General features: G+C 53.4%; 1 protein-coding gene across 2 annotated transcripts in view; it reads left to right on the top strand.

Annotated features, from left to right (window-relative positions):
* HIVEP3 (HIVEP zinc finger 3) overlaps window positions 1-13,636 on the top strand; it is a 512,038-nt gene that overhangs the window by 444,147 nt on the left and 54,255 nt on the right. For both annotated transcript variants that reach the window (XM_032633296.1, XM_032633304.1), the window contains one exon: window positions 6,558-12,156. In XM_032633296.1, coding sequence (XP_032489187.1) covers window positions 7,090-12,156 — 5,067 coding nt within the window. In that variant the 5' untranslated portion in view covers window positions 6,558-7,089. The remainder of the gene's footprint in view (window positions 1-6,557; window positions 12,157-13,636) is intronic.

Here is a 13,636-nt window from a genome sequence, read left to right as displayed (position 1 = left end):
CATTTCTACCTTTTGATTTAAAGTGAGAGACGTGTGACTGTTCCTGTCAGTTGAACACTTAAGAGGCCACTGTAGGGCTATTAATTGGCCTAATTTCAACATTGTTTTTGTCTCAGGGAATAAGGAGGCCCAAAAAGAGGGAGAGAGACGGTGAATGGCCTGTTGGGACAGTCAGAAAGAACACACAGAACTTTTATCCATTAAGTCTTCCATCTTATACGGGCATGGTTCATGGAGCCACAAAACAATTGCAATAATAACATCAAAGATCACTGATCACAGGTCATCATAACAAATCTAATAATAATTTAAAAGTTTGAAATATTATGAGAACTACCAAAATGTGACACATAGACAGGAAGTGAGCAAATGGTGTTGGAAAAATGGCGCTGATAGACTTGCTCAATGCAGGGTTGCCACAAACCTTCAATTTGTGAAAAATGCATTGTCTGCAAAGTGCAGTAAAGCGAAGCACAGTTCAATGAGTTATGCCTGTACTTTCTATACGTGATAATCACATTGAGTGCTCACAACAGTCTGCGGCCTAAAGGCAGCAGAGCCAGGATTGACATCCAGGCCAGTTCTCTTTCCACAAGGCCAGGGCAGCCCCTCAAACAGAAAGACTTCCCCTGATAACAGTGATGGCCATTATTTCTTGACTGTTTACTACATTCCAGGAGGTACTGTACTAAGCGTTGCATATGAAATAACTCAATTTAAACCACATGTGGTACTTTCATTGTCCCCATTTTATAGGTAGGGAGACTGAGGCTTAGAGAGGTTCCCCAAATTTCCAGTTAGGGGGTGGAGGAGCCAGGGTTCAAACACAAGCTGAGTTGCAAAGCTGCCTTTGGGGTCTCATGCTGTGTTGCCGTGTGTGTGGGCTTGGTGACTGGACACCTGCCCCTTCGCGAGAGCCCATCATGTCCTTTAAGCCTGGACACCGGTCTGTGTTGCTGCATTTCCCTGTATCCCAATGTTCCCAGGCCTGGGCTCTGTCAAGCTCTTATTAGGCTCCCCAGGACTAATATTTCGCTGCAACCGCCTGTGTGAGTTAGTGTGCTTGTTTGACTGCTCTGAAAGGGACCGAGTAGATGTGGCTTAAGACGAGCTAGACAGTGTCGTTCTTTCATGGGGGCAGGCGACTTTGCTTCACGCCGTCCCTTCCATGTGGTCAGAGTTGGCTCACCACCACCACGGCTTCCATGTTCCTTCCTGAGAAAACGAGGACGTGGAGAGCAGACACCTTTCTTTCTGGCCTTGACCTATGAGCTACATCTGTTGGCCAGAACTAGTTGCAAGGGAAGCTGGTAGATACAGTCCAACTGGGTGACCACAGATCCAGCTGATACTCTGGGGTTTCAATTACAAAAAGAAAGGGGAGTGGCTAGTGGGAGACATTTTCAGTCTCTGCCACATTCCCCATTCCCAGCCAGAGCCCCACCATTGGCCTTGGCCACTCTCTGTCTAGACTTCCTTCAGTGACTCTCTGACAGCCCCTTCCATTAGTCTCCAGACCCACATCTTCACACTCACCCTCTCTTGCCACCAGCTGAGCGCCCAGCCACTTTTACTTTTCTTTGCAGCAAAAGAATTCTGCCCCGTCTTGTACACACACACACACACACACACACACACACACACACACACACACACACACACAGAGAGATTCTCAGAAGGGGCACTGGTTTTGGTGTTGGGTCCTTAAATAAAAACACTTACTGTTTGCCTCCTGTCCAGCCTCTGGCCTTCTGGGCTGGGTTTCAGCTTTTGAAAATAAGGGGAAGGCTTGCTTTCCCAGTGTTTTTAACATCGATATGTTTTATCACTTACGGTCAGTAAAATTTTGACCAGATTTTGGCATATTGGGACACATGCATGCATGTATATGTGTAACTAAATTATAAGAACTTTATGCTCCAAGTCTGGGGCAGATTGACCTAATAGCCCCTGGACATCAGGCTCCTGTCCCTGTCTTGTCTCAGTCTTCTCTAACTTGGCTGGTGACCCAAGCTCCCTAGTCTAGAGCCCGTGCAGATTCAAGTTGGCCCCCTGCCAGGACTGGTGGAATTGACCACCTGACAGAGCCCACCTCCCACCTCCCCCTTGGTAGAGCCCTCTGGGAGTCCACTCTGGGCCATGGCCACATTGTCCCTGCACCTTGGATACGAAAGTGGTTTCCAGTTTGGCTTCAGAGCTTCAGGCCCCCTTGCCTCAGCCCTGTTGGATCCTCCCTCGCTTCCCACTCCCCTGAGGCCTTTGTGACTCCAGCCCCAGCACCCTGCTCTCTCCCTTGTCGGGCTGTCCTAATAGCTAGACCTATGGAAGCTTCCAGAAGTGGGAGCCAAGTTGTCTGATATGCTAGCCAACTGGATCTTGAAACTCAGGTTCTCTTCATGGTTCTAAGCTGGCTTCTAAGCCAGAGCTCTGAAGGCTGTGGCCTCAGCGGCAGGCAACGTGGACCCCATAGCCATTCTGCCACCATCAGCAGAGGACATCCATCCTCCCTCTGGCCTGAGGCTCAGGCCCCTGTTGGCCCAGCTTCTGGGCCCTGTCAAGAAAACCCTCTACCTCTGACCTCATGTCACTGGTGACTTTTACAGGTGTGCAGCTTTTTCTTCTGTTACTTCAAGTTTATATTAAAACTTTACACGTACCTTCAGAAGCACAGAAGATAGAAAAGAGCCATCTTCTTAGTGTCACTTGGTCACAGTGATTGGAAACAGTCCTTCTGAAGGGACTAAAGAGTTAAGTAAACAAGTGATGACGTCAGTGTGAACTGTAATCCATTCCAAGGCTGAAGCCTTCTTCGCCCTCACGAGGTTGCCCCAGTCCTGCTGCCACTTCCCTTTGCCTCTCATATTAAGGACCTCTGGCCTGGCACGAGGTGTGGCAGCAGAGAGCCCTGGCCCAGGAGCCCGAGGACCTGTGTGGCCTGAAATAGTCATGGCCCCCTCCAGCTCAGGTGCCCTCTGTGCAGAATGAAGGGGTGGGCCTTTCGGCCCTCGGGCCTCACTGACCCACTCCTTCTGGGTCGCCGATGGTGCTGACGTGTCCTGGCTGCTCCTGCCCCAGAGGGTGCTGTCAGGAGGGCCCTCTTGGGAAGAGCTCTGAGCCTGGCTCACAGGTGCAGCCCAGATGCTGACCCCCGGCAGGTGGTGCTGGCCCAGTGAGTCACGTGATGACACAATAGTCACCTGTCTCCCTCATCCACCCCACCCCTCCTACCTGGCCTGGGAGTCTCCCAACCCCAGCCTCTGGGCACTTCCCCACCTGCCCCTGGAGAGCCTGTGGCTCGGTGAAGGGAGAACCACAGGACTCGACGATGTAGAGTCCTCCTTGGCCAACTGACCCTCACCCAGACTGACCATTCACCACCCAGTCATGTGGAGGGTCCCTTCCATCCACTGGAAGAAGCAAAGCTTACCACTAGCTAGTATTCTGGGGGTGCTTTGAGATCCTTGCATGAAAGGGTCACTAGAAATAGTAGGCAGAGTCAACCTTTTATTATCTATGCGGAGCACCCAGGGGCCTCCCCCTCCACTCCCCCTACAGGTACAGCCAAGCCCGGGAGTTGCAGACCAGTCCGGAGCACAGTTCTCCATCTACACTGCAGATGCTGGCTGCCTCACCTGACTTTTCTATGACTCAGCACTTCGGCCCACATTGGCTTGGATAAACGAGGCCTGGGGGTAATGTCACCAGGATGGACTCCCCAACCTCAGTCTGCTCCCCATTTCTCCTGTCCAGCAGCCACAGTGAGGTTAGGATGTACGTTGAAAGGCCCCCTTGATTGTTAAGCCTCTGGACGCCCACTGATGCTCATTGCCAGGGATACAGCCACGTCCTGTGGGGCCAAGCTGGTGCCTCCATAGAACAGGGAGCCACAGACTGCAGTGCCCATTGTGCCACAGTGGTCCTAGGGGGCATTTATTTGCCGAGGTGGAGGTGAGCCCTGGCCAGAGGGTGGGAGGCAGAGGGTGGTCTGCCTCAGCTACCATCACTGTGCAATTTTTAGGGAAAATCACATCATCCTTCTAGGCCTCAGTTTCCTCATCTGTCAAGTGAGGGGATGAGACTAGGCAACCAGTCTCTAGGAATCCACAGGAGACCATGGTGTCATTTCAGTCCTCACAGCAAAGACCAAAAGTTTATACCAGACCCCCAGAGATGGTACTTGTGCCTGGTTTGGGTCACAAGGTAAATATTGACTGTGAGGGTAACCATTTGTTCTGATTTGCCTGGGACAGCCCTGGTTTATCGCTGTTGCTCCCCCATAATTATTAGTTGTACCTCTTCCACTCTCAAAAGTGTCCTAGTTTGGGTGCTATCTTACATGGCCACCCTATTGACAGTAATATGATGAAATGAGATTTCCCTGCTTCGGGAGGATGCTCTCTGCCTGAGTCAGAGGAGGGCTTTGACTTCTCAAAGAATAGCCTTGGAGGGATGTCATCTGAAGGCATAGGTGATCTCGTGCACCATTCACTGCCCCTGTCTGAAGTACCACATGAAAAAGTTCTTTGCAATCAATCCTCTGCTTCCTGCAAGGAACTTATATATTTCTTCCTCTCTGGATATAAAGACTCTATAATGGACCATATCTCTCTTTTCTCCTTGACTGCCAGGAAGCTCAGATATAAGTGTATAGCTGAACTATAGAAGCACTGTAAGCCGTTATGATTGTTATACCAATGTTCTCTCACCAATCCTGACCTCCTGCCTTATTTACATTTTCCTTTGCTCTGATTTGTTATTCTTTTTTTTTTTTTTTTTTGCGGTACGTGGGCCTCTCACAGTTGTGGCCTCTCCCGTTGTGGAGCACAGGCTCCGGACGCGCAGGCTCAGCGGCCACGGCTCACAGGCCCAGCCGCTCCGCGGCACGTGGGATCCTCCCAGACCGGGGCACAAACCCGTGTCCCCTGCATTGGCAGGCAGACTTTCAACCACTGCGCCACCAGGGAAGCCCTGTTATTCTTATTTACAACTTTCTTATATTTATTTATAGCTTCTCATTCTTTTAAAAATATTTATAAAATTTTGTTATAGTTACATTGAAGTCTCTATAGAACCAAGATGGAAAGAAACAAAAAAGGAATAAATTTATAGAATATAATTTTTAGTTAGTTATTGAACTACCTGCCCTTCCGTGGCATGTTACTACGTCCGAGGTCCTGGCATCTGAGCAAAAATTATTTGAGTCTTTCAGACTTGTTAACTTTCTGAGCACTCTGTGAAAGTAGAAGAAGGAACTTTTCAACACTGCATCAGCAAACATCCAATGAAAATAAAGGTGAGGTCATGAAGGGAGGCTGAGATCAGGATGCCAGCGGCAGAGCAAGCCTGCAGGAGAGAGAAGAAGGCTGCAGAGACACGGTCACCCCCCCCCCCAGACCCTCACCCAGGGGACAGACACCTGCAAGGTGATTGGGGAGTAAAATCTGGCCGTGGGGAGCCTGAGTTCAAGTGCTGGCCCTGCCTCTTAGGAACATAGAACCTTAGCAGGCCACCCTCCCTCTGCAGTCCTTAGTTCTGTCCACTGGAAAGTAAGGTGGCTGGGGAGACATAGTTCACAGTGACTTCCAGCTTTGAAATTCTCACCATGCTCCTGGGGAGAATGGCTCTGCAATGCCCTTGGAGCCCAGGAAGCCTAGGCTGCCCGACTTTTGGCTGGCCCTGGCAGGGCACACACACTTGGGGCTCTGCTCTGATCAGCTTTGCCCCTCAGTTTGGCAAGGACCCCCATTCTGAACTACTTCCAGGGTATCCCTGGGGCACTGACTGGACAAGGAAAGGTTGAATACCTGGAGGAAACTTCCAGAATGACCCTCCAGCTATTGCTTGGCAGATCTGGTGGTCACGCTGTGTTAGACTGTGAGCTCCCACAGGCTGGGGCAGTGGTTTTAGCTTTTCTATGAAACACTGGTTTGGAAGGTGGGTTAGCAAGGGTTAGCAAAGCCACGAATGATGCCCTTCCTGAACACCCTCAGAACCCAGGGCCAGAGAGAAATACTAACCCGAGAACAGTCCCCCTCTTAGAAAGCTCATCTCCAAATAACCCACTGGCCCCAACTCTTGCACCAGCCATGGGACCGGCTGGGGTTCATCCTACAGCATCCACATCCATTTCCATGTTGGACCCCACCGCAGCCCAAGATGCAGTTGAGGCAGGAATTGCTGTTATCCCATTTCATAGATGAGGCAACTGAGGCTTAGGGAGCCTAAGTTGGAGTCACTCTCTGAGCAGAGACCGGAGCCCAAGCCTCCCATCGCTAAGTGCCCTGAGGTTCCCAGAGCCCACCCTGCCTCCTGCTCCCAGCGCTCCACACAGCCACCGTCCTCAGAACCACAGTGGGCATCCCTGGGAATGCAGACAAGGGAGGCACCAGCAGTGCTTCAATGCACAGAGCCTGGAGCTCTGGGTTCAGGTCGGGTCTCCCTGGTTAACCTGTAGGGATCTCACCAGGTCGGAGCTGCCCGAGCTGTGGATGAGTCGCAGTAACTCTCTGTTCTCTTCTCTTCTCTTCTATTTCTGTGTGTGTGCTCTTGTCAAGTAGAAGAGCGTGAATTCCCCTCCGCGGCCGTTCATCTCCAACACGGGACAAAAGGGGAGAAGAGGCGGGACGGAGCTGCCCGCGGCGTCCAGCGTGGCTTCTCTCGTGCGGGGACCAGGGATGCCTGGGCCATGCACACAGCCGTCTCCAGCCGTCAACGGTTCACATAGCACACAGGGGACTTGTGGGGGGCCACTTGCCACTGCCAACTGAAACAATACAATGGCAACACTGACATCCTTCATGACATTTCCACGACAGACATTCAGGCAGAAAGTGCTGGCGCGTTTTCTGTCTGCAAAGTAGAGGGCCATGCCTCACTGACGTGAATAGACTGGGCCCTGATGACCTGCTCTGAGTCCACTAGCACCCAGTGACACTTGCAAAAAAAATTCCCAAAACCATCTTGGGTTTGGCTTCCATAGCTCCTGACCAATGTGGCCCAAGCCAGACATCTCCTTGGGACTCTTGGATTATTCGTAAATGCGGCCTGCCCCGACCTTCCCTGAATAGCATCTGAAGTCCCGTGGAGGTCATGGATCCTGAACAAAGTGTCAAGGGCACCAAGAAGGCTGAGGGAAGTCCCCGGAAGCGGCTGACCAAAGGAGAGGCCATTCAGACCAGTGTCTCATCCAGCGCCCCGTACCCAGGCAGCAGCACCGCTGCTACCCAAGAGGGCCCCTTCCAAGAGCTCCTAGCCCCACAGCCCTTCCCAGGCCCCTCATCGGTTCTTAGGGAAGGCTCTCAGGAGAAAGCAGGCCAGCCACAGAATCCCCCCAAGAGGTCCTCCATCGAAGCCTCGGTCCACATCTCGCAGATTCCACAGCACCCTCTGACACCAGCATTCATGTCGCCCGGCAAACCCGAGCATCTCCTGGAGGGGTCCACGTGGCAGCTGGTTGACCCCATGAGACCCGGACCCTCAGGCTCTTTCGTGAGCCCTGGGCTCCATCCTCAAAGCCAGCTCCTCCCTTCCCATGCTTCCATCATTCCTCCCGAGGACCTGCCTGGCATCCCCAAAGTCTTTGTGCCCCGTCCCTCGCAGGTCTCCTTGAAGCCCACAGAAGAGGCACACAAGAAGGAAAGGAAACCGCAGAAACCGGGCAAGTACATATGCCAATACTGCAGCCGCCCCTGTGCCAAGCCCAGCGTGCTCCAGAAACACATCCGCTCGCACACGGGTGAGAGGCCCTACCCCTGTGGCCCCTGCGGCTTCTCCTTCAAGACCAAGAGTAACCTCTACAAGCACAGGAAGTCCCATGCCCACCGCATCAAAGCCGGCCTGGCCTCGGGAATGGGCGGAGAGATGTACCCCCCAGGGCTGGAGATGGAGAGGATCCCTGGGGAAGAGTTTGAGGAACCCACTGAGGGGGAAAGCACAGATTCGGAAGAGGAAACCGGCGGCACGTCCACTCACCCCGCAGAGCTGTCGCCAAGGCCCAAGCACCCCCTCCTGTCCAGCGGTTTGTACAGCTCTGGGAGCCAGGGTTCCAGCCACGAACGCTGTTCCTTGTCCCAGTCCAGCTCAGCCCCGTCGCTCGAGGACCCTGCTCCCTTCGCAGAGGCCTCATCCGAACACCCCCTGAGCCATAAACCCGAAGACACCCACACGATAAAGCAGAAGCTGGCCCTCCGCTTGAGCGAGAGGAAGAAGGTGATCGACGAGCAGGCGTTCCTGAGCCCGGGCAGCAAAGGGAGCACCGAATCTGGGTATTTCTCACGCTCCGAGAGCGCCGAGCAGCAGGTCAGCCCCCCTAACACCAACGCCAGGTCCTACGCCGAGATCATCTTCGGCAAGTGCGGGCGGATCGGGCAGCGGACCGCCATGCTGACGGCCACCTCCACCCAGCCCCTCCTGCCCCTGCCCACCGAAGACAAGCCCAGCCTGGTGCCTCTGTCTGTGCCCCGGACGCAGGTGATCGAGCACATCACCAAGCTCATCACCATCAATGAGGCCGTGGTGGACACCAGCGAGATAGACAGCGTGAAGCCCAGGCGGAGCTCCCTGTCACGGCGGAGCAGCATGGAGTCACCCAAATCCAGCCTCTACCGGGAGCCCCTGTCCTCCCACAGCGAGAAAACGAAGCCCGAACAATCACTGCTGAGCCTCCAGCACCCGCCCAGCACCACCCCCCCTGTGCCTCTGCTGAGAAGCCACTCAATGCCTTCTGCCACCTGCACCCTCAGTACCCCCCCACACACCTTCCGAGGCAGCTACTCCTTCGACGACCACGTCGCCGACTCGGAAGCCCTGAGCCGCAGCAGTCAACTGTTTACCTCCCACCCCCGGATGCTCAAGCGTCAGCCGGCCATCGAACTACCTTTGGGCGGGGAGTACAGTTCCGAGGAGGCGGGGCCGAGCAGCAAAGAGGCAGCCTCCAAACCCGCAGATGAACCGGAACCCAGGGAAAGCGACCTCACCAAAAAGACCAAGAAGGGTTTGAAAACGAAAGGGGTGATCTATGAATGTAACATATGTGGTGCTCGGTACAAGAAAAGGGACAACTACGAAGCGCATAAAAAGTACTACTGCTCGGAGCTTCAGATGGCAAAGCCCGTCACCGCAGGTGCTCACGCGTCTCCGGAAGCCGAAAAGAGCCAGGCGGAGCATGAGCCCTGGTCCCAGATGATGCATTACAAACTGGGGACCACCTTGGAGCTCACTCCACTGAGGAAGAGGAGGAAAGAGAAGAGCCTCGGGGACGAGGAGGAGCCACCCGCCTTTGAGTCCACAGAGAGTCAGTTCAGCAGCCCCGGGCCATCAGAGGCTGCTCGGAACCTTCCCTTGGAATCCACCAAGTCACCAGCAGAGCCGAGTAAGTCAGTGCCCTCCCTGGAGGGATCCGCCAGCTTCCAGCCAAGGACTCCCAAGCCAGGGTCCAGTTCAGAATCAGGGAAGGAGAGGAGAACCACGTCCAAAGAAATTTCTGTCATCCAGCACACCAGCTCCTTTGAGAAATCCGACTCTCTGGAGCAGCCCAGCGGTTTGGAAGGGGAAGACAGGTCTGCTGTCCCGTTCTCATCGCCCCCACCCGCCCCGCATGGACGCTCGGCTCACTCCCTGCAGCCCAGGTTGGTCCGTCAGCCCAACATTCAGGTTCCCGAGATCCTGGTGACCGAGGAGCCCAACCGTCCAGACACAGAGCCGGAGCCGCCCCCTAAGGAGCCCGAGAAGACGGAGGAGTTCCAGTGGCCCCAGCGCAGCCAGACACTTGCCCAGCTCCCAGCAGAGAAGCTGCCACCCAAGAAGAAGAGACTGCGCCTGGCGGAGATGGCCCAGTCATCCGGGGAGTCCAGCTTCGAGTCCTCCATGCCTCTGTCTCGCAGCCCGAGCCAGGAGAGCGGTGTCTCTCTGAGCGGGTCCAGCCGCTCCGCCTCCTTCGAGAGGGACGACCACGGAAAAGCCGAGGCTGCCGGGCCCTCGTCCGACACACGCTCCAAACCCTTGGGCACCCACATGCTAACTGTTCCCAGCCACCACCCGCACACCCGCGAGATGCGGAGGTCAGCCTCAGAGCAGAGCCCCAATGTTTCCCACTCCACCCATATGACCGAGACACGCAGCAAATCCTTCGACTACGGCAGCTTGTCCTTGACAGGCCCTTGTGCACCAGCTCCAGCAGCTCCAGCGGCCCCAGCAGCCTCAGCAGCCCCAGCAGAGAGAAGGAAATGCTTTTTGGTGAGACAGGCCTCTCTGAGCAGGCCTCCCGAAACCGAGCCAGAGGCCACTCACAAGGGAAGACAGGAGAGTGAGGAACCAAAGCCCTCATCCAGTAAATCTTCGGCCAAAAGCCCATTGCCCCCGATTTCCTCTGCAGCCACCTCACACAGCGGGCACCCGGGAGGCAAGAGCCAGGTGCAGGACAGACCCCCGCTGGGGGCCACGCCACCCTACACAGAAGCACTGCAGGTGTTCCCCCACCCCATTGCTCAGCTCCCCTTGCAGGAGAAGCCGTACCTGCCCCCGCCCGTCTCCCTTTTCTCCTTCCAGCGCCTCCTACAGCATGAGCCGGGGCAGTCTTCAGAGTTCTTCTCCACCCAGGCCATGTCCAGCCTGCTCTCCACACAGTACTCCATGCCCCCGCTTCCTCCCTCCTTATTTCAAGCCCCCCCACTTTCTCTCCAACCGACTGTTCTGCACCCAGGCCAACTCCACCTCCCCCAGCTCATGCCTCACCCAGCCAACATCCCCTTCCGGCAGCCCCCTTCGTTTCTCCCCATGCCTTACCCTGCCTCCTCAGCACTTTCTTCTGGGTTTTTCCTGCCTCTGCAATCCCAGTTTGCCCTTCAGCTCCCTGGTGATGTGGAAAGCCATGTACCCCAGATCAAAACCAGCCTGGCCACACTGGCAACAGGAACCCCTGGCCTCTCCCCCAGCACAGAGTACAGCAGTGACATCCAGCTGCCCCCCGTGGCTCTGCCATCCAGCTGCTCAGCACCCACGTCAGCCCCTCCGCTGGCCCTGCCTGCCTGTCCAGACACCATGGTGTCTCTGGTTGTGCCTGTCCGCATCCAGACCAACATGCCGTCCTATGGGAGCGCTATGTACACCACTCTTTCCCAGATCCTGGTCACCCAGTCCCAGGGCAGCTCAGCAACTGTGGCTCTTCCCAAGTTTGAGGAGCCCTCATGCAAGGGGACGACTGTGTGTGGGGCAGATGTGTACGAGGGGCCCAGACCGGCTGGGGTAAGTGAAGAGCAAAGCAGAGGTTTCCCGACTCCATACCTGAGAGTGCCTGTGACATTACCTGAAAGAAAAGGCACTTCCCTGTCATCAGAGAGTGTCTTGAGCCTGGAGGGGAGTTCATCAACAGTGGGGGGAAGCAAACGTGTCCTTTCACCAGCTGGCAGCCTTGAACTTACCATGGAAACCCAGCAGCAAAAAAGAGTCAAGGAAGAGGAGGCTTCCAAGGCAGATGAAAAACTCGAGCTGGTGAAACCATGCAGTGTGGTGCTTAGCTGCACCGAGGATAGCAGGAGACTAGAGAAGTCCCACTTGGGCAGCCAGGGCCAGGGCAGGAGGGAAGTAGAAACACTGTCCAGCCTGTCCTCAGATCCATCCGACCCAAAGGAAATTCCTCCCGTTCCTCAGCCCTCATTGCCCCGTGCGACAACCCCGGGCTCAGAGGCTATGAAGGAATATGCCCAGCCGTCTGGTAAACCTCACCGAAGAGGGTTGCTCCCACTGAGTGTGAAGAAGGAAGATTCCAAGGAACAGCCTGACCTCCCTCCACTGGCACCTCTCAGCTCACAGCCTCTGTCAGAAACGTCCCCCAGGCCAGCCAAGTTGCAAGAAGGTACGGACTCAAAGAAGGTACTGCAGTTCCCCAGCCTCCACACGACCACTAATGTCAGTTGGTGCTATTTAAACTACATTAAGCCAAATCACATCCAGCATGCAGATAGGAGGTCCTCTGTTTACGCTGGTTGGTGCATAAGTTTGTACAACCCCAACCTTCCGGGGGTTTCCACTAAAGCTGCTTTGTCCCTCCTGAGGTCTAAGCAGAAGGTGAGCAAAGAGACATACACCATGGCCACAGCTCCGCATCCTGAGACAGGAAGGCTTGTGCCATCCAGCTCCCGCAAGCCCCGCATGACAGAGGTGAGTTCAGCCTTGTTTTTCTTCTCCCCACTGATTTTAAAAGTCTTTGCTGAGCTTTTAAAGCCACATTCTCCTCAAGTTCCATTTGCAAAATGAGAGCCAGCTGAGTGGGCAGATTTCCTCTCTATCAGCTATGACTGATCACCTTATTTATTGGGTTTCTTTGTCAGTGTCCCTCATATCATTGGACTAGATACATTTCAATAAAGTGAGCTTTAAAGTGATCCACTTTCCCATTAGCTTCTATTGAAAAATCAAAGACACAATCTCAGCCAAAAGACAGATGAAAAACTGCCACTCCGACATACATTTCTCCCTTATCTGGTTAGTCTTTTCCTATTCTTCACATCTACTATTCTGTTCTCTGGTGCCACTTGAAATCTTCCCACGTCAGAGAGTCTAGAATTTGACGCAAATGACTCCTGAAATATTCCTTCTTTCTTTTCTGTGAGGAGAGCAAATAGAGCTTGGCTGCAGTATCCCTCTTTACCAGTAGGTGGCAATGTCACAGCTTGACTCATCTATGCTGGTGGTAGCGCACAGCCCCGACCAAGGGCTTATGTTTACTCCATTGCCTCTGACTTGAGGCTGCATCAGGAGGCATAAAATGAACTGATCCCTGCAAGTTCAGGAAGATTGACATTTGATAATTCCAAGTTTGCTTCAGACCAGTGACACCTCCATATCCTGACAAGGCCAGCATAAGGATTTAGGCCATGATGTGCTATGCTGACTTGATATTTGTGGAATAACAATTGGTCTTATTGCTTGAGTAGCCTCACTGTGCCAGGCATTGCTCTGTGCCCTTGAATCCAGTTGATACTCATCTCTACCTGTGAGGTAGCAGTATCATCTTCATTCTGTAGATGAGGGAACTGAGGGTCAGAGGGTGAGAGAGGTCCAGGTCACAGGGCAAATATTTGGCAAACCCAGAATTTGAACCCAAACCTGTCTGACTCCAGAGAGTCTATTTTTCTTCTTTCTATTATTTGAGGAAAGAAAACCTTAAAAGTGACTGCAAGTTTAGAGATGTTCATTGGTGTGTCTCCAGATTCTTTGACCAAATAAGTCCCCTAAATTCCTATTGTAGATAAATGAACAAAACTATGTTCGATAACTTCTCCTATATTTGTATCCTGCTCTTTTACTGAGTGACTTTTGTGCATTGAATTTGTCCTTAGCTCTACTGGATATTCTTCACCAAACTGTTTCCCAAATTTATTCTCTAAATATCCTTGTCAGTCTACAGACAGCCTTAAATGAGGTTTCCACTTTCACCATAAACATCATGACTGATTTTCTCTTCAGTGTCTCTTACTGGCTACGGCTACTCCCAAGAAGCTGTTGTAATTATATTCACACTTAGAACTTATAGTGTACTTACTATGTACCAGGTACTGTGCTCAGTGTTACTTTTATCCTCACAACCAACCTTGACAGGGTTCTATATCACTATGTGATTGATAAAGAGGCAAAAGCA

Source organism: Phocoena sinus, chromosome 1, assembly GCF_008692025.1.
Source record: "Phocoena sinus isolate mPhoSin1 chromosome 1, mPhoSin1.pri, whole genome shotgun sequence".
NCBI classification, from domain to species: Eukaryota; Metazoa; Chordata; class Mammalia; order Artiodactyla; family Phocoenidae; genus Phocoena; species Phocoena sinus.
This window is presented reverse-complemented; position numbering and strand designations above follow the sequence as displayed.